General features: G+C 38.1%; 1 protein-coding gene across 4 annotated transcripts in view; it reads left to right on the top strand.

Moving 5' to 3' along the window:
• The window catches only part of SLC35F5 (solute carrier family 35 member F5), a 49,795-nt gene that overhangs the window by 6,003 nt on the left and 23,758 nt on the right, over positions 1–20,034 (top strand). For 3 of the 4 annotated variants that reach the window (XM_024218857.3, XM_024218859.3, XM_024218858.3), the window contains 9 exons: positions 4,363–4,445; positions 4,884–4,976; positions 9,462–9,606; positions 10,447–10,590; positions 12,869–12,931; positions 13,797–13,878; positions 15,174–15,364; positions 17,507–17,588; positions 19,904–19,991. In XM_024218857.3, the coding sequence (XP_024074625.1) occupies positions 4,930–4,976; positions 9,462–9,606; positions 10,447–10,590; positions 12,869–12,931; positions 13,797–13,878; positions 15,174–15,364; positions 17,507–17,588; positions 19,904–19,991 (842 nt within the window). In that variant the 5' untranslated portion in view covers positions 4,363–4,445; positions 4,884–4,929. The remainder of the gene's footprint in view (positions 1–4,362; positions 4,446–4,883; positions 4,977–9,461; positions 9,607–10,446; positions 10,591–12,868; positions 12,932–13,796; positions 13,879–15,173; positions 15,365–17,506; positions 17,589–19,903; positions 19,992–20,034) is intronic. The other variant, XM_024218860.3, reaches the window with a different exon arrangement.

Here is a 20,034-nt window from a genome sequence, read left to right on the forward strand (position 1 = left end):
GATTCAGGAAATGTTTCTGACAAATAGATTCCTTACTGGACATATTAATACAGAACTTTGAGTAATAATTAGGGCTGTCAAGCCATTTAAAAAAAGTAATTGCGATTAATCGCGCGATTAAAAAAAGTAATGGAATACCATTTATTTAAATATTTTTGGATGTTTTCGACATTTTCAAATATATTGATTTCATTTACAACAGAGAATTCAAAGTGTACAGTACTCACTTTATATTTATTTTTATTACAAGTATTTACACTGTAAAAAACAAAAGAAATAGTATTTTTCAATCCACCTAATACAAATACTGTAGTGCAATCTCTTTATCATCAAAGTTGAACTTACAAATGTAGAATTATGTACAAAAAAAACCCCTGCACTCAAAACCAAAACAATGTAAAATTTCAGAGCGTACAAGTCCACTCAGTCTTACTTCTTGTTCAGCCAATCACTAAGACAAACAAGTTTATTTCAAGGAGCTGACTGAGTGATTATCTTTGAGAAGTCATGGAAGACAGGAGAGATTCCAGAAGACTGGAAAAGGGCAAATATAGTGCCCATCTATAAAAAGGGAAATAAGGACAACCCAGGGAATTACAGGCCAGTCAGCTTAACTTCTGTACTGGGAAAGATAATGGAGAAAATAATTAAGCAATTAATTTGCAAACATCTAGAAGATAATAAGGTGATAAGTAACAGTCAGCATGGATTTGTAAAAAACAAATCGTGTCAAACCAACCTGATAGCTTTCTTTGACAGAGTAACAAGCCTTGTGGATAGCGGGGAAGCAGTAGACGTGGTATATCTTGATTTTAGTAAAGCTTTTGATACTGTCCCACATTGCATTTCCCTAGTTTATTTATGAGAAGGTCATCTAGATGGAGCTACTATAAGGTGGGTGCAAAACTGGTTGGAAAACCGTTCCCAGAGAGTAGTTATCAGTGGTTCAGAGTCATGCTGGAAGGGCATAATGAGTGGGGTCCCGCAGGGATCAGTTCTGGGTCTGGTTCTGTTCAGTATCTTCATCAATGATTTAGATAATGGCATAGAGAATACACTTATAAAGTTTGCGGACGATACCAAGCTGGGAGGGGTTGCAAGTGCTTTGAAGGATAGGATTAAAATTCAGACCATTTCTCCAGTTTGTCCAGATCATTTTGAAGTAAATAGGATGAAATTTAATAAAGACAAATGCAAAGTACTCCATTTAGGAAGGAACAATCAGTTGCACACATACAAAATAGGAAATGACTGCCCAGGAAGGAGTACTGCGGAAAGGGATCTGGAGTCTTAGTGGACCACAAGCTAAATATGAGTCAACAGAGTAACGCTGTTGCAAAAAAAAGCGAACATAATTCTGGGATGTATTAGCAGGAGTGTTGTAAGCAAGAAACGAGAAGTAATTCTTCCACTCTACTCCGCTCTGATTAGGCCTTAGCTGGAGTATTGTGGCCAGTTCTGGGCGCCACATTTCAGGAAGGATGTGGACAAATTGGAGAGAGTCCAAAGAAGAGTGACAAAAATGATGAAAGGTCTAGAAAACATGACCTATGAGGGAAGATTGAAAAAATTGGGTTTGTTTAGTCTGGAAAAGAGAAGACTGAGAGGGGACATGATAACAGTTTTCAAGTATGTAAAAGGTTGTTACAAGGAGAGGGAGAAGAAATTGTTTTTCTTAACCTCTGAGGATAGAACAAGAAGCAACAGGCTTAAATTGCAGCAAAGAAGGTTTAGATTGGACATTAGGAAAAACTTCCTAACTGTCAGGGTGGTTAAGCACTGAAAGAAATCGCCTAGGGAGGTTGTGGAATCTCCATCATTGGATATTTTTAAGAGCAGGTTAGACAAATGCCTGTCAGGAATGGTCTAGATAATTCTTAGTCCTGCCACGAGTGCAAGGGACTGGATTAGATGACCTCTTGAGGTCCCTTCCAGTTCTATGATTGACATTTGCAGGAGATAATGCTGCCCCCTTCTTGTTTACAATGTCATTTGAAAGTTGTAGCTGGCGTCACAAGATATTTATGCTACGGATGCTCTAAAGATTCATATGTCCCTTCGTGCTTCAACCACCATTCCAGGGGACATGCGTCCATGCTGATGACAGGTTCTGCTCAGTAAAAATCCAAAGAAGTGCGGACTGACGTGTGTTCATTTTCATTATCTGAGTCAGATGCCACCAGCAGAGGGTTGATTTTCTTTTTTGGTGGTTCAGGTTCTGTAGTTTCTGCATTGGAGTGTTGCTCTTTTCAGACTTATGAAAGCATGCTCCACACCTGTCCCGCTCAGATTTTGGAAGGCACTTCAGATTCTTAAACCTTGGGTCGAGTGCTGTAGCTATCTTTAGAAATGTCACATCAGTACCTACTTTGTGTTTTGTCAAATCTGCAGTGAAAGTGTTCTTAAAATGAACAACATGTGCTGGGTCATCATCCGAGACTGCTAAAACATGAAATATATGGCAGAATGCGGGTAAAACAGAGCAGGGGACATACCATTCTCCCCCACGGAGTTCAGTCACAAATTTAATTAACATTTTTTTAACAAGCATAATCAGCATGGGGGGGTAGGGGAGGGATTGTTAGGGAGTTGGGGACCCTCCCCTATGCTGATCCCTAGCCTCTCCCATTCAGTCCCTGTGTGTCCCTGCACCCCCACTCAACCACTCTTCTTCCCTCTGACCCCATGTGTCCCTGTACCCTCTCTCAGCCATCCTCTGTCATCATGTGACCCACTCCCATTCAGCCCCCACCCTAGTCCTCCCACTAGCCCTTCTGAACCCCAGTCTGTGACCCCCCCCCCGGGGCCCCCCCCCCCCCCCCCTTTTTTTTCTCCCCCCCCCCCCCCCCCCCCCGCCCAATCTTCCGTGCCTCCTCACCTGGATTCACAGTCATGGCGCTGTAGGGAACGCAGTCTCTCCGCTCTGTCAGCTGCTATAGTGAGCCAGTTGCCGGTCTGCTCTAGTGCCACAATAGTCCCTGGTGGGCAAAAGGCAGTGCCTCTCCAACAGAACGTATTTTCTGTGGGGGAAAAGAAACCCTGCAGGTCTAAGAGTCTGAACTTGCACGGTGCTGGGCAGTCAACTTTGATGGAGTTTAGTGGGAATTAAGGGTGTTGCTTGTAGGATTGAGCCCTGCATTTGTGTTGATTCTTCTTTTATTCACTTTTTTAATGTAACTTAGAGTAGTTGGAGAGCATCAGTTAAACTGCGAACAAGAAAGAACAAAAGCTAGTAGGCCTTGCTAGCTAGAGGGTACACCCTTGGCAGGTATTAAAGATGAAATGTAGAGTTGGGAAAAAAAAGTTTGCTCTTCACTGCTCCCTCTTTTTAACACACAATTAATCTCTGACACTCATTGACACAAGGTATCATTGAAGCCAAGAACTTAATCGGATTCTAAAAGGGATTATGCACTTACGTGGATAAGGAGAGCATTAGATAGGATAGAAAAAAAAATTGAGAGAGAATTCTCTATCTTTTAAAGTATAAGATGTCTGAAGTTAAAATGAAACTTTCTCTATGGACTGTTTACTCAGACTCATCAATTACAGGATTTTTCACCTTTGAAAGCATCTGGTACTAGCCACTGTCTGAGATAGGATACCGGATTAGACGGACCGGTGATTGATCTAGTGTAGCAATTCCTATCATCTATGATGTGAAAAGACTCCCCAAATACAATAAACTGTTTTTTTGTTGAATATTTTTGGAGAACCTGGACCATGATGTGGAGAGAGAGTGATTGTCTTTCATCAAAAAGGAGCTATAAAGAGGAAAAACTTTGTTTTTGCTACAGTTAGCCTTAAAATAATAAACTTTAAAAATGTATACATGCTCTTCCAAATCGTGTTTGAATCTGAAACATTTTTAAGTAAGGACATTTCAGTTATACTTAAGAATGAAGGTCTTCCCCTTCATTCATGCAATTATATATCCTTCTATTATGTAGTTTAAATATTACTATTAAGCCCAAGCACAAGACACTGATATCAATACAGTCTTTGCACCAAATGTAAGACCCATAAAACAAACCCCACTGGGAGAACTAGAGGAAGGAGCCAGTGTAATTAAACTTTTTGAGAAAACTGTTTCCATTTGTGGATTATTAAGAGGGATTTAAATGAGAAGGGTTGTTCTCCCACACCTGACACTATTCTTTCACCTTTATGCTCTATATTACTAATGATTTTCAAACCTTCAAATATGGACTGAATTGTTAAGATTGTTTATATTTGTATCTGTAAGATTTAGGGCTTGGGAGTTTTGATATTGCAATTTAATTTATTGTTTTCTGTTTAGAAAACGTATTATTGAACGTGTATATGTTAAATAGTATTTCAAATTTTATTTTTTTATTTTAGGAGACAGCTTTCATCTTGACAATGGCAGCTTGAAGTCTATTAAAGTCCAAGCATTTGTTTTGTTTTTAAAAATTACTGTGCAGGTATGTAAAATATAAATATCAGTAATTATTTTCTCAACGTTCTTTTTCATTTCAGCATGTTGTTCTCAATGTGGGGAAACAAAATACTGCATATTTTCACTTCCTTTTTACAAATAGTCATGGTTTAAAATCTATTTGCATATTGTGAAAGAATTGAAATAGTACAACAGTTTAAGATATCCAAAATATCTTCTCTTCACACACTTTGCATTCGATATTAAATTTTACAAACTTTAATAATGCTGTAATACATAGTGCTATAAGATGTCTTATATCGAAGCTTTAGAGAAGAATCATGGGTTTGATATTGAGGATCAGAATAGATGCACAGGACTGTCAACTTTCAGTCTAGTCAGTACTGCACCTGTCTTGAGTGCAAACTGAGATTTCACAATCACATTTTCCTATTAAGCTTTTTTTTTTTTTTTCTTGTTGCAGTGTGAAACACAGAAAACAAGAAACTGGCTATATAGGGGAAGTGGAGATGCTAAATACACACATTGCAGTCAAATGCACAAGAAAACTGAAAAGATAAATATTTTTTCTCTAATTTCTTAGAGTTATGGTGATCTTGGCTGTTACTTTTAATAAGTATTGAAAAAACCCTTCAGACATAAGTGGTTTTGTAGTTGGTGTCACTTAAAATGACTAACCATGAGTAGAAAGCAGTATAATATGTATTAAAATGTATCTATAAAATATAAACCAATCGAGAGAACTTGTGATCTCCTCTGAAATATTAAAAGAGTAACTTTAGGGGGGAATCCTGCCCTCCACTATTCTCTCCAGCAGATTTCAGAACAGAAGTGGGGTAGGTCTGATACGGAAGAGTAGGTCAAGAGACTCGGATGATCTGTACCAGCTGTGTGCTTTGGAGCAGCAGGGGGATCTGGGATGTGACTAGGCAGTGTGATGGCTGAGGGTCAGTGGCTCCACCATTTAGTGGATTTACTGGTTGTTCCTAACTTAAGCAAAGCAGGCATGCAGGAGCCTTAGGCTACAGTAGCCTTCAGGCTGCAATAGAAGCTTGAGAGCCACTCTTTTTTACCTGTCAACAGCCTGGGTGTGGGAGAAAATTCCTTCCCTCTGGCTTCCTTGAATTCCTCCACACACAAGTCCTGTTTGGCCTATGCATTGTGCAAAGGGCTTGGCCCCAGAATATTATTTAAGATCATCTTCCTGGCCCAATGTTTTCAGCATGTATTGTCTTCACCTCTTCAGATTCCTCAATTATTTTCTCCTTCACCACCACGTTACATAAAAATTTCTGGCCCTCATCAGGTCCTTTGTAAGTGGGTTCCTATCTGCTTTATCCACATTTTCTCTTTTATGTCAAGCCCTCCCTTCCATCAACCATTCCAGTCTTTATTGTCTTCCAGTCTGCTTCCATCACAAACAACTGCATGCTTTTTCCAACCTTCCTTTTTGTAGAGAACACCTATCCTGATCTTCCCTGGAAATTCACTGCATATCTTTTGGATTCTACCTCAAGGCCCACTATTTATGGGGAAATTGCCAATGAATAATGGCTGCATGGATTGCCATCAGGGACTTCTGATATTTATCTTAATTGTCTGTTTAAATCAACAAAAACACAACTGTCTGGCTGTGCACATATCTAGCCTATTTAAAAGCATGTTCTTCTTACTGCACTTCCTTATTCTTCTTATTTGTTACACCCATTTTTTGCATATTAATTAGATTTTAAGCTCTTTGAGGCTGGGCGAGCCCTTTATTCTCTTCAGCACCTAGTGTGATGAGGCCCCCAATCCTGACAGGAGTTTCTAGGCATTACTGTAATACAAATGCATGTTGTTAATTATTTCTGGTAGCACTAACAATTTGCTTTCCAAACAGGTTAAGGAATGATCCATGTCTTGCTCATAATCTAAAGACAGACATACAAACAGAGGGTAGGGGAAAGGTATACAACATGTGCTGGCAACAGTATAAGTGGGGCAGGTAGCACTTCTTGTTGTTTAAGTTACCCAGCACTTCCCATTATTAGACCCTGGTTTCAGTTGCTAGTTCTAGGAGCCGGCGGAGGAAGAACGGGGTGCAAAAACAGGGGATTGGATGAGGATTGGGATGGGGGAGACTGCGACTGGCAGGGCAAGAGTGGAACTGGGAACCAGTGGGGTGGAGGCAATATATGGAGGTGAGGGAAGACAGATGTGGCAAGGAGCTGAGGTGCACGGGAGAACTGGGACTTGCATAAGTAATCAAGGGAGTTGAGGACACTGAGTCTGGGTGAGAAGCCTGGAGAGAGGGAGCCAGCGGGTTGGGAGAATGTGGGCAGGTAATGGGAGGTCAGAGGCAAGGGAGAGAGCCAGATCAGGGAGTGGGGGATGAAACTGGCCTGGCTGGGCAAGAAGACTGGTAACAAGGAATTGGGGTGGGGGAAGATTGGAAATGCCTTGACAAGGAGACCAGGAACTGATAGGAGTTAGAAGGGGTGGGACTAGATTTACTGGGCAAGGCAATTAATATCAGAAACCTGAGGAGCGGAGACTCAGTATAGCTTTAGTGTCTCTCACCACATCTGAGCCCCCAGCCTCTCTAGCTGGGGTCTTTTTGCCCTGCTTCATTCTCAGCTAGCCCTCACCTGGAGACATCAACAGGGTCACAACTCCATCACTCCGCAGTCTTCAGCCCTCTTTGGCTCTTCGGCTCAGAGAGCAGGAGACATCGCCCTTGGCTAGTGTCAACCTTCAGCCCTCTCTGGTCATGGCTCTCTGGCCTGCGGAAGTTTTGTAGGTGAACACCCAACTGCCTTCCTGCTTTCTACTATCAACAGCCTTATCTGGGTCCACTGCATAGCTTGGGAACTCTCTCTAATCCCTCTTTCAGGGATATTCCCCTCCCTCATTCAGTTTAGCTTTGCTTTTCTCCTGAGTGCTCTCTCTAGAATTTGGATTCTGAACTCTTCTCTTTGGCTGTCACCTTTTTAAAGCTTCCCGGGGCAACCCTGCCCTCCACATCACACCAAATTAGGGCACACAACTGGACTGAAACTGGAGAGGGGCTAGCTACCTTGTTACACTGTTTCTTTCAGCAAAGGTTGTCTTGGTTTATTCCAGAGTCAGGATTAGCTACATAAAAGTTAATGAGTTAGTAGTTCAGCTCATTAAGGAATCCTTACTAGTATAGCTTTTTATTCTAATAAATAGAAAGAAATTTTCCATGACTAAATATCTTAAATAAATTTATTCTCAGAATATGTGTATGTAAAAGTGCAGTTAGAAGCATAACGCTTGCTATATCAATATCTCTTACCAAGGTCCACTGCCGAGTACTTAACTTCTTTCTGGCAATAATAGTCCCAGGTCTGAGACTTCTAACTTCCTGTTCAGAGTCTGAAGAAAATATTTTGTCATTCTAAACTAATACTTTTTTTAAATCATAAAACTTAAGGTCTTGCCGAATTTCAGGTCTACTGATGGGCAGTCTTAGTGCCTCATAAAACTGTAGATTTAGTTGTATAATAAACTTGAGTCCCCTTCTCTCACCTTGGTGAATGTACAAATGTATGTGTATTGCTGGCATGGTCAAGATAAGACTTTGTTTGGAGTAAGACTAACGCAGCTTGTGATTTCAAAGGCATCTGTAGCAAGATATAGAAAAGATGGGTTGATTTCACTCTCCCTGCACTTTAAAAAACCTGTATGATATTTTACAATATACCTTCTTCAACTTCAGAAAAACTGTTAATTTCAAGCGCTTGACTGTGAAAGCTAAAGATAGGAATTTGCAGTGACAGCCTGGGGCTGGCCATGCAGTATTTACTCTGTTGCCATGTATATCCATCCTGTGCACTGAATGAGGTAGGGGTACTGTGGGGAAAAAATAGTATGTGATCATATAATTAAAGATGTTACGATGATGCATATGCCCAGGGCAGCAGAAATAAATTTGTGTGGACAGCTGTATATCTAGCATTTTCTGACTTGATTTTGCAGCCTAGACAATGTTTTTAATGCCCTTATTTGATCAGCATGCTCCTTCCTGTACATATGAACAAGTATTGCCATAGTTAAACATTTAAACCCTTTTATACTCTTGGTATTCTAGTAATTTGCTCATCTCTTCCTTATCCTTAAGTCCTGATAAAGTAGATCTTGTCAGTACCAATTTGGGTAGGGACTTTTAAAATTGCCAAAGGTCCTCTGTGTGTTAACCTAAACTTGTTTGTCTTGAAATTTGTAGTAGATATGTCTGCTTGCTCTCCTGTTGATTTTTATTTTGTTTTAAATACATCTGTACATAAGTCTTCTTAATGTCCTTTTATATTACACATCTAGCTGAAAGCTAGGACAGGTTTACACTACCACTGAAGTTATCTAACTTATGTCACTCGGGTGTGAAAAAGACCCCCTTCTGAGCAATGCAATTTACAGTGACCTAAGCGCTGCCCATACCAGTGCTATGTTGGTATGGAGCATCTTCACCAAACATGCAGCTGCACCAATGTAGTACTTCTAGTGTAGACCTGCCCCTAGTCTACAGTGGTTGTTTTGATAGCTAGGTACTCAGTATTCATGCGGTAAGAATAACTGATTTTTTTATTTTATTTTTTTGCTTCTGGGAAAAAAAATTAATTTCAGGTCAACGCAAACTGGAATTTTTGCTGAATTGAAAAGTTGAAAAAAAAATACGTTTTGGGTCAGTTGAAACATTTTGTTTAGATTTGGGGCATTTTCAACTTTTTGTCTTATTAAAAGCAAAGGATATTTAAAAACAAAAACAAAAAGATCTAGATTCACAAAACCATCGAGATTGTGGGGTCCCTCTTATACCTTTATAGCCTAGGACACTAACCTGGGATCTGGGAAACCTGTGTCAAGTCCCTGCTTCGGAACAGTGACTGTAACCTGGGTCTCTCAATAGCATATTACACAGACGTAATGTCTGTTAAATGCTACTGATGGCTTTTTTCTTACTTTCCTTTATATTTATATATACTATATTTATAGTCACTATCTATAAATCTGTATTTTGTTCTGTATTGATGTTCAATAGGTTACAAATGGTGTGGGTTTTTATCATGAACCGAATGAGCTCCCAATGCAGTTCCTCCACTCAGCGTAAGCGAATGGCTCTTGGAATTGTCATTCTTCTACTTGTTGATGTGATATGGGTTGCCTCCTCAGAACTCACTTCAGTAAGCATTGTTTCATGCTTCTTATTTTTAAATAAGGGGGGAGAATACTATTACATAGACATTTTTGAAGCTCTGATCACATTTATACAGAGTTTTACTTGACACACTTTTTTAATCTTAAAGGGTGAAAAAAAATCAGAATCCTCCAGGTAGCTAAACAGTGCTATGAGCCAGCACAATGTAAGAGCTATTGTTTTAACTATGGAGGGTATTGTTTAATCTAGAAATTGTCAGTATCTTGAACCAACAAGTATTTTTATTTTTTAGTTAGGGAGTCAAAACCTGATTTACTTATTATTATATCTGTTTAAAAAATGCCACTATTGCCACAGGGAACAGGTAATCTAGTTATATCCTTAAAAATTAGTCTGTATAATGAACCTGTCATTCTAGCTTTACATTTCAGATTTTATGAAACTACTGCCAGTAGCCTGTTAGGGAAAATTATTATGGCTATATTGGTTCCCATACTGAAAAATAAGCAATGTTGCTGTTAATAGACTAAACTTAAAGATCACTGTAAAATCTTTTTTTTAACTTTTCCTTTATTGTTTTAGTAGTTTATGTTTAACACAGTAATGTGCTGTATTTGTGGGGTTGTTTTTGTTTTTGTTTCCTCTGCTGCTGCCTGATTGTGTATTTCCAGTTCCAAATGAGGTGTGTGGTTGACTAGTCAGTTCGTAGCTCTGGTGTTCGTAATTCTGAGATTCTATTGTATGTGTTTTGACTTCAAGAAGACCTGCTGGGCTGATTTGGACTTGAAAAGCACTGATTAATTGAGAAGTCACATGACTCCTCAGTAATTATGAAGACTATAACTATTGTATTTTCATTCCGCAGTATGTTTTTTCGAAGTACGAGAAGCCTTTTTTCAGTACCTTTGCAAAAACGTCCATGTTTGTTCTATACCTCTTGGGATTTATTGTTTGGAAACCATGGAGGCAACAGTGTACACGTGGGTTTCGTGGAAGGCATGCAGCTTTTGTAAGTATTTTTCAATTTAATAACCTAAAGATATGCAATAATTCAAAGTTTTAAGGGGGGGGGAATTGAGGGTTAGTGTATATTACTTTGCTGATAGATCTGTTGGCAAGGCCCCCTATTGGAGATGCCCATTATGCCAGCAAAAATTCTTTACGCAGCATAGTTAAGCCACCACCCTGAACATTAGTTCTACTGGCAAAAATAATTTTGACATTATAAGCTGCATCTACATGCATTTTTTTTTTTTGCTGTCATATCTGTGTCAGTTAGAATTTTGGTTTGTTTGTTTTTTCCTCTCCTCCATGTCTTCCCTGCCAACATAGCTATGTTGGCAAAACTTTGTCTGTAGACCTGGCCTTACAATAACATAAGCTAAACTCCAGATGTTAAGTGAATCAAATACTGATTTCATTAAAGTACCATTACAAACTGAACAGACAGAAATGGTAATTGCAGGTTGTACAATTGAGTCTATACCTGGAATTAGTACTCTAACATTATGATTTGTCACTTTTTATATCCAGTTTCTTCAGATTAATTCTGAATAGCATGTTTAGAGAGACTAAAATCAGACACTTTTTTTTGAGATCACGTTCAGGAACTTGGTAGAATGAGTATGGGTAGGGTTTTATGTTGTTAAACAACTTTGTAGACATACTATTACCATACTGCTCATTTAGTATTACTCATTGCATTCACTGACACTCAGTACTACTTTAAAGGTGAAATTGTAAAAGGAAGATCTGCCTATTTCAGCTATTTATTTTTTTTATCACAACTGCATCTAAAATGATAGTACCATAGAGTAACCACTATATATTTTTGCTCAAACATGAGAATTCAAGAATAGTCCAGAAGGAAGACAGGCAGTCTTTAAGAAAGAAGTATGAAATAAAGTTTACTAACCTGAAGATCCTGCATGTTCAGACATGTTTCTTTCATCATCATCAACACAGCTTCCTCCTGAGAAGGGACGCTTCTCATGCTGTCGTTTCATTCGGGCAACCAGGCCTTGCATTTCTTTGTTGCACTGTTTGCATTTTGCAGTCATGCCTGTCTTACCCACAGGTAGAGGAACTTCATTAAAATATTCCCAAACTGGGTCTCTTTTATGGCCTGCTGCCATTTTAGGTTTTCCCTTCTAGTGAGATGGCAGATCTCAAATCAATGAAGGCTACACTCAGAAAGACCTCAAGACTTCTGGAATATGCTGCTCAAACAGTTTCACTTTTGTTTCTACTGCCTGTCCCTCCCTTCTCACATTTATCTCCAGACTTCTTCTCCTTGTTCAGATCGATTCCGCTCCCAACAATCTTCTATTCATTGAACTTTTTGAAACTTTGCACTTTTAGAGAGAGGTAAGGGATTGAGTCTGTGTACACAAATTTGCGGAGGGACAATAGGGTTGAGGTCTGTTATTTCTCACCTCCATATATTATTTATTTTTTAAAAAACATTTTTGATGTTAACAAGCATGTTCTCTCTGGAGACACAAATCCAGTTTGAGAACTGCAAATCTAAGCGTCTCTGATAGTATCTTGAATCTAGACTGAGCACTGAGTCCCATTGGGTAGATAGAAAGATTAACCTAAATAATCTATATAGAAGCCCCTGGAGCCCCATAAAATTGGGTTCCTAATCCATGAACTATTGGAACTCATTTACAAAATTTTTCTTAAACATTACATTAATATATTGTCTCATACTATAGAATTAGAATTTATAACCCCTATTCCACGATGAGATATCTTTGAGCTATAACGTATCTTAGTTAAAACTATCTTTAGATAGGTTTTTCTCTCAAAAAGCATTTTATCAAAAAAATCCGATTTAAATAAAAATCCAACATTTTTTATTTTTTAAAAAAATCATTGATTTTTATCTACCCTGCTTGTTCCTGAAAGCTGTACTATTAGACATTTGACTGTTTTAAAACAATGCTTTGTGCACCAACCTTAACCAACTTAATATATTTATAGACATTAAATTCAATAATTCCTTCAGCATTTCTGATAAGAAACAGTTATATATAGATTATGTGTTAAGCCAGTAGGGAATTGCTTTTATAGAGCTCTTTGCAGAACAAGACCTAGTTTTGCTGTTGCTGATCTTCTCTGTTGGCTTGTAAAATATTAATCAACTTTATAGTTATTTTTCCTTTTCAGTATTTTGTGACTAAACTATGGTAGACTACAATGTAAACATTTTTTTACTTAGCATTTTATATTAAAATTTTACAATGACTTCTTAGAATTTTAAATGTAAAATCTCTAATTAGTTTGCAGATGCTGAAGGTTATTTTGCTGCTTGTACAACAGATAACACTGTAAACAGTTCTTTGGTAAGTCCCTTAATTTTTTTGTATGATTAAGACACCACTATGTTAGTCCATTATTTCCATCCTATTTTAAAAATTGTACACTTAAATTTGCAGGCATTCAGGAAATAAGATTAGTTACATTTCTTCTTTAATCAAAATGACTGAAAAGCATTTAGTTAAAATGGCAGTAATGTGTCATGCAAGAAATAGTGCTACTCACAGTGGGAGATGTGGGATCTCTCTGAAATAAAACATTAATTGAATTTAGATTGGACTATGAAAGAAATATCAGTGTGTCATACAAGGGATACATTCCCAGGTTCAGCTCAATTTTTGTAAAGCAAAATGTGGAGAGCCAGTGATAAATCCAAACAGCTTTCAAATCCAAGGCCGTGCAACAGTGATTCGGCTGGAGATGAACACATTAACATTTCATGAGCCCATCTTACAACTTGAAAGAGAAATGGACTGTCATCTTTCCTCCTCTGAAATAAAGTACAGCCAGGTTTACTATATAGGTGATTTTTGTCAGTCTTCATTTTTAAATCTTGTTGGGACCTGCATGCTAGTTGCTATATTTGGACTGGTCTAAAATATTAACTTTTTTTTTAAAAAAGAAAAGGTTTACTTAGTGGATTTAAAATATATTCTAAAATAGATTGGTCATGTATTTTTATATATGTACTAGAAGGTGAAATATCTTAGTAGTAGTGAAGAGACTTGGTAGAGAGATGGTGATACTGCTTAAAAATTCTGACTGTCTTGCTATTTTATGGAACTTGTTTTTCCTTTAGTATTTTGATTCCAGGTATCCTAAGATAACAGTTTGGCTAACAGTTTCAATGTCTGTTTAACTGCATATGCTACTTGTCCTGCTGCATTTCAGAGTGAACCTTTGTATGTTCCTGTAAAGTTTCATGACTTACCAAGTGAAAAGAGTGGCAGTGCTAATAGTGATACTGAAAAAAGTGAGTAAAGACTTCAGAATTTCAAAATGCTCTTTGGTACAGGGCCTATTTTTGTATTGCCCCTGTCGTGGTTGCAGAGCTAGCTCCACCACTATCCTGTTCCTGGTCTCTGTGAGCAAATCCCCTCAGGTGTCCGGCCTCATTCCTTTGCCTTTCCTGGGGTGGAATTTTGGGATTCTCCTCCCCTCACACACACGCTTTTAGAGTTGGTCTAAACTTAAAAGTTAGGTTAACAGCTACGTTAGTCAGGGTTTAAAAAAAATTTTTTTTAATGGATAGCTGTGCATATTGTCAGCTATTACAGTAACAGGTGCTATAGAAAAACCTGAGAAACTGTTATAATTAGTATTATTTATTAAATGAAAACAAAAACAATAACTCTTGTTTGTATATAAGTTATCTGTCTGATGTAACTAGATTCTTTGACCCATTCTCCAAACCTGAAAAGTCCTCCAGATTCCTACTGAAACTTCAAGGATCTGTGTAATGCTCCTACCCTCAGAATGCTATATTGCAACCATCCTTTTCTTACAGTTTAGCATAACTGTATGGGGTACTTTTTTCCTGAGAGACACTAGCCAGACTCTTCAACAACACAAGATAGTCTCTCTTGCCTAGGGACTGTTTTTGTTGCCTCTGTAGCCCTGCTTGTCTAAAGAGCAAGAAATCAGGTGAAATCCTGGCCCCAGGGTTAAGTTATTGACTTCAGAGGGGCCAGGGCACCATCACAGGACTAGAAAATGGAAGTTCAAATCATTATCACTCTGTCACTGAGCTAATTCTTTTATTGTTAACTTAACCACTACTTGTGTTGTGGAATCTTTTTATCAGTTTAATTTGGTACAGGCAACATTGTAAGATCAAAAATATAACTTTAATTTTCCCATGCATGCAAATTCATGCAGCTTTTAACATCTGATGTTAATTTCTTTAAAACAAAATGATTAGAACTTAAACTATTGTGCATTTTTAAAAATACAATGTGCATACAAAGTAGAGGGAAAAATAAAGTAACAGGCTTCATTGTCGAGTTTCAAAGGAGTTACTCTGAACAGACCATAATAATTATTTAAAACAATTCTGAGATCCTTTTTCATTAGTGCCCTATCAAGTGGTATAAATACTATTTTGTTAAAAAAAGAATTAAAGCAAATCTTTTGTTGGAGGGAGAAGCTTCATGTCATGATTTGTGAACTGCTGTAATCAATGGGATCAAACATCACTTTTTTCTTTTCTTTTCTGTGTAATAGAGTGAAAAGTTGAATGATCATGTGCCACTTTGTTTTTTCCTTAAGCTCCCAAAAAGCCTCGTGTAAGGTTCAGTAATGTTATGGAGATTCGACAACTCCCATCGAGCCATGCATTGGAAGCAAAGTTGTCTCGCATGTCATATCCAACTGTTAAGGAGCAGGAATCAATATTAAAAACTGTAGGGAAACTCACTGCAACTCAAGTAGCAAAAATCAGCTTTTTCTTTTGCTTTGTGGTATGTCCTTTGTTCTTTAAGAAAATTATTAAGTATAGCTACAAATATCAAACTGTTTTACATAGTAATGAAAATGAACTTGTATTTAACGTTGGAGTGTGGTCTATTTTTTTCAGTGTTTTTCTTATTTTATATATATACTAAATGCAGCATAACCTCTCTTATCTGCACTTCCCTAAAATGCAACTCTGAACAGTACAGTGGGTTTTCAGGCTTGCATTTAATTGTAGCACAGGTTCTATTGCTGGCAGGGCCATTGTAAATTATGTCTTACTCCACTCTTCGTAATGGGTGTGGTAAGTCACTCGCTAGTCTTGCCCAGGCAGAAATCCAGGGTTACTTAAACACCAGCTGTTGTTTCTTCCTTGTATAGGGGAGTGGGGCCGAGCCCTGACTGTACCCACAACTTCGTGGATATAGCATGTAGAACTGCCTTTCAGTTTGGGGGTGGAGAAGGAGAAAGGACCTATAAATGCAGCTGTTGCCCTGCTCTCTTTCTGTGGAACCTCTTGAAAGCTGCCACCACATTGTCTGTCTCATCCTGTGGCATTATACACTGCCATGCAGTGATGTGAAGATGTTTGGCTTGGGGCAGAGGATATCCTCAACTCTCCCCAATGAGAATAGGTGGGGCTGCAAGATGTCTTTATCCTCATCAGCAGACTGGTCATCTTCACATACACCTCTATCCCGATATAACGCTGTCCTCGGGAGCCAAAAAATCTTACCGCATTATAGGTGAAACCGCGGTATATTGAACTTGCTTTGATCCGCTGGAGTGCACACCCCCCCCACCCCCCCAGAGCACTGCTTTACCGCGTTATATCAAAATTCGTGTTGTTATTGGGTCGCGTTATATCTGGGTAGAGGTGTACTTCTGCAGCAGTTCTCAATGTTATGGAAACACAGAGGTGAGAGTGGCATGTTTCCTGAGAGCCAACACTGAAGAGGAGGGTAACAAAGCGGTGGCCCTTCTAACAGTGGCCCCACTGTACTGCTAGAGACATTTTATTTAAAATATGGTTAAGAGCAAGCCACACATAGCTCTTTGGACAGCAGGAGATACTTCACGGGTATAGTAGTTCAGGAGGTGGCTTTAACTGGTGTACTGACCAGAGGACAGTGATCTGACAACTGGAATTTCTTGAGATGGATGCATATATTGAGAGGATGTCCATAGAATTTAAAGGAAAACTAGTTTCATATTTCATGTATACGAAGGAGATTATAAAGTAACTATCTTTTTAAGATTTATTTTCTATTTATGCATATATATTTAAAAACTGTCTGGAATAAGATTATTCTTTTTTGTTTACAAACAAATTAAATGATACTGCTCTTGCTTTTGCAGTTGCTTCTAAAAGGTACCTCGGCTGTATCTACTGCTGTATTTTTTTTCTTGGTCATCATTCAAAAAGTAAAATCTTTTTGAAATAATTTTTGGGAGAACTAAGAACATCTTTGAGATAACATTATTAATGAACTCTTGCCCGCTACACGATCTAATATTTACCATTTTACAAAGTATTTTACAAACATTTAATCCTCACAGAATACCTGTTAGATAGTTGATCTGTACACTGTATTATCTCTATTTTGGAGATGGTTGTTTGTTTGTGTACTTAAGATGTTATAGGACCCCAGTATATGAATCCGTTTAAATGGGATGATAATTAATTTAACCTTTTGAGATTTATGGAAATAAGTAGTTTCTCTCAGTTTTTGCAAACAGTTTGAAAATGATGACTTCAGACTAAGTTGTTAGCTTTTTGGTTGTTGCTGACTTGCAGTTGCTATTTTCACTGATTATCTCTAGTGTGTATTTTTTTTTAAAGTCTGCAATAATTACTTTCTTGTAGATGCCACTGAAACTGTTCATGTTCTCTGTTTTCACCTCTGCTACTTAATGCCTCTGCCTCTTCTTAATAACAATTAGAAATTGATATTGTTATTTATAAGACAAAAGGACTTGTGTGAAAGCCTTGTTCTGATTGATTTTTGTGTATACTGGTTCAAGTGATAACTCTGGTAAATATAAAAAAATCTAAAAATTGCAGGAGTTAATACACAGGCAAAACAGACTGTTTTAATACCTTTTGTGATTATCCATTTATTCATTAAACTACTTTCCTTGTTCTGCAGTGGTTTTTGGCAAACTTCTCTTATCAAGAAGCACTCTTACATGCACAAGTTGCCATAGTTAATATCCTATCTTCAACCTCTGGTAAGAAACCAAATGTGCATTATAAGAGCTACTGAAATAGCTGTTTATAAATTAGAGCTCTTTTTGTTATGCCAGCACTATTTCATTAAATTGACTATTATGTGTATCTTTGAGAAGCGTAAAATTTAAAAAACAAACATGATAGCTTAGAAGCATTCCGTATATTGTTGCAAATTATTTTACTATCTTTATGTCTTACCACTTTGCAGCTTTCATTCTTTTGTCTTTATATAGCTCTGCAAGTACATTACATTTTTATAGTTAAGATACTATTTGGACTGTAGTAGTTGCATGGAAAGCTGACCTTTTAGGTGGCTGCAACTTATTCTTTAAAAAACAAAAAGAAAAGAAAAGAAAATCCTTCACATACAGAAGAAATTTTTGTTTTAAAACTGAGCTACTTTTCTTGGACACGGAGCCACACCTGAAATCAATGTGCAAAATTTCCTTGGTTTTTTGTCTTTAAGCTGATCACTATTGCAATTTCTATACACTTAAGTTTTAATTGGTATGAGAACAATAATAAAATTTACAATGTAATTTTTTTTTAAATGGGGAGGGGGAAAGCAGTATACTCCCGTAGACTATATGTAGGCCTTGGCTACACTTGTAGCTATACAGCGCTGTGAGTTAAACCTGTCTCCCTACAGCTGAGTAGGGAAAAGCGCTGCAGTCTGTCCACGCTGACAGCTGACAGCGTAGTGGTGTGGCCACACTTGCAACATTTGCAGCTGTGTTGGGAGCACTGCATTATGGGCAGCTATCCCAGCATTCATGTGGCTGCAACGTGCTTTTCAAAACGGAGGGGTGGGGTGGATTGTGACAGGGAGTGTGGGGGGAGACGGAGTGCTTTTTGGAGCGTGTCAGCTCTCTATTTTGCAAGTTCTGAACTCCTGGCCCCCTGCTCATTCATTTACTCACTCAAAGCAAGCTGCAAACTGTTTGCTTTTCTCTGTGGTATGAGCTTTGAAACCGGCACTTCCGCATTCCTGCAGCCTGTCACAACAATGGAGAGGATTGGCCACTTGACAAGGTGATTAGTACAGCGCTGCAAGCATTTACACTCGCACCTGTGAGTTGTAGCCACTCCGCTGCAGCTCTTATTCCTCTCGGAGATGTGGAGTACCTGCAGCGGTGTACCCAGGGAGATACAGCGCTGTAAGTGCCCTGCCAGTGTGGACGGGGAGTGAGTTACAGCGCTGGGGTAGGCTTTACAGCGCTGTAACTTGCAAGTGTAGCCAAGGCCAAAGTGAGTATTGTATACGTGATCTGAACCAAATGGCACAGCTGCTGTGCTGCAAAGAGCTGGTGATAATATGACAGGTCTGGGCTACAATAACCCAAAGAATGGTGGGAGTGAAAGTAATTTCAATGGAGGCTCTGCTATATACCCGGACGCTGGTCACTGGAGGCATTAAGGACATAATTCTAATTTTAGTTTTGTGAATTTTACACTTGCAGATCTCCTTTAAGGGAAAAAAAATCTGCTTTTGAACTGAAAACAAAACAAAAATCTAGCACCCTTTCAAGTTTGCAACATAAAAACAAACGTTTATTTTACAGTGGTAAATTTGCAGGGGATGTCATAATTAGAACCAGTCAATTCCACTGTTTGAAGGGGTGAGAAGTAGTACCAGGCTGTAGTGTTTTTAGGAAATGGTTACTCCCGCCATTGAAGTGTCTTAATTTAAAACTATATGAGCTCGTTTTTTGTATCTTTCCTATTTCTGTTGACCCAAAAACCATAATCTGTTCCTACTATGGACATCAACAAGTTCTCTAAATAGGTTTTTTTTATATGTTCAGTGAGACTGTCTAATTTTATCATAGCATGACAGACACTAATTGCTCCACAGTTTTGCTTTAACGTGTAATTAGACTGTCTTTCAAAGCTGATACTTACATTTATCACAACCCAAAAATAGTGCACTGCTTTAGTTATTGCTATTTAAAAGGTGTAATTCCAATATACACTGGTTTTGACATGGGCTGATTTTTTTTTTAAAGACTTAACTGAGTTTATTTCCTTTGCATGTTTAAATTGCAATCTTCATTTTTGTTAAATGTATTTTTACTTATCTGGGGCGTAGATTTTGAATTTCAGTTTAGACACTGTAAACATTTCAGCATTACAAGAAAATTAGAGACAAACTGACATACTAATTCTGTTGCAAAAATTCAGATTAAAAGTATGGAAACTAATCTGAAGTGATTAGACAACATTTAAAATAAATTGAGATAGTGGTAGTACAGTTTATTGAACAGGTTAGTAATAAAGCTTGAAAAGATGTTACACCTTTTTATTTCTCTTACAGGACTTTTTACCTTAATCTTAGCTGCAGTGTTTCCAAGTAACAGTGGAGACCGGTTTACCCTTTCCAAACTGTTAGCTGTCGTTTTAAGGTAGGAATATGAACTCTTAATCTCCAACACCCCTTCTCTGACC

Source organism: Terrapene carolina, unplaced genomic scaffold, assembly GCF_002925995.2.
Source record: "Terrapene carolina triunguis isolate 2854851 unplaced genomic scaffold, T_m_triunguis-2.0 Scaffold62, whole genome shotgun sequence".
Classification (NCBI taxonomy): domain Eukaryota; kingdom Metazoa; phylum Chordata; order Testudines; family Emydidae; genus Terrapene; species Terrapene triunguis.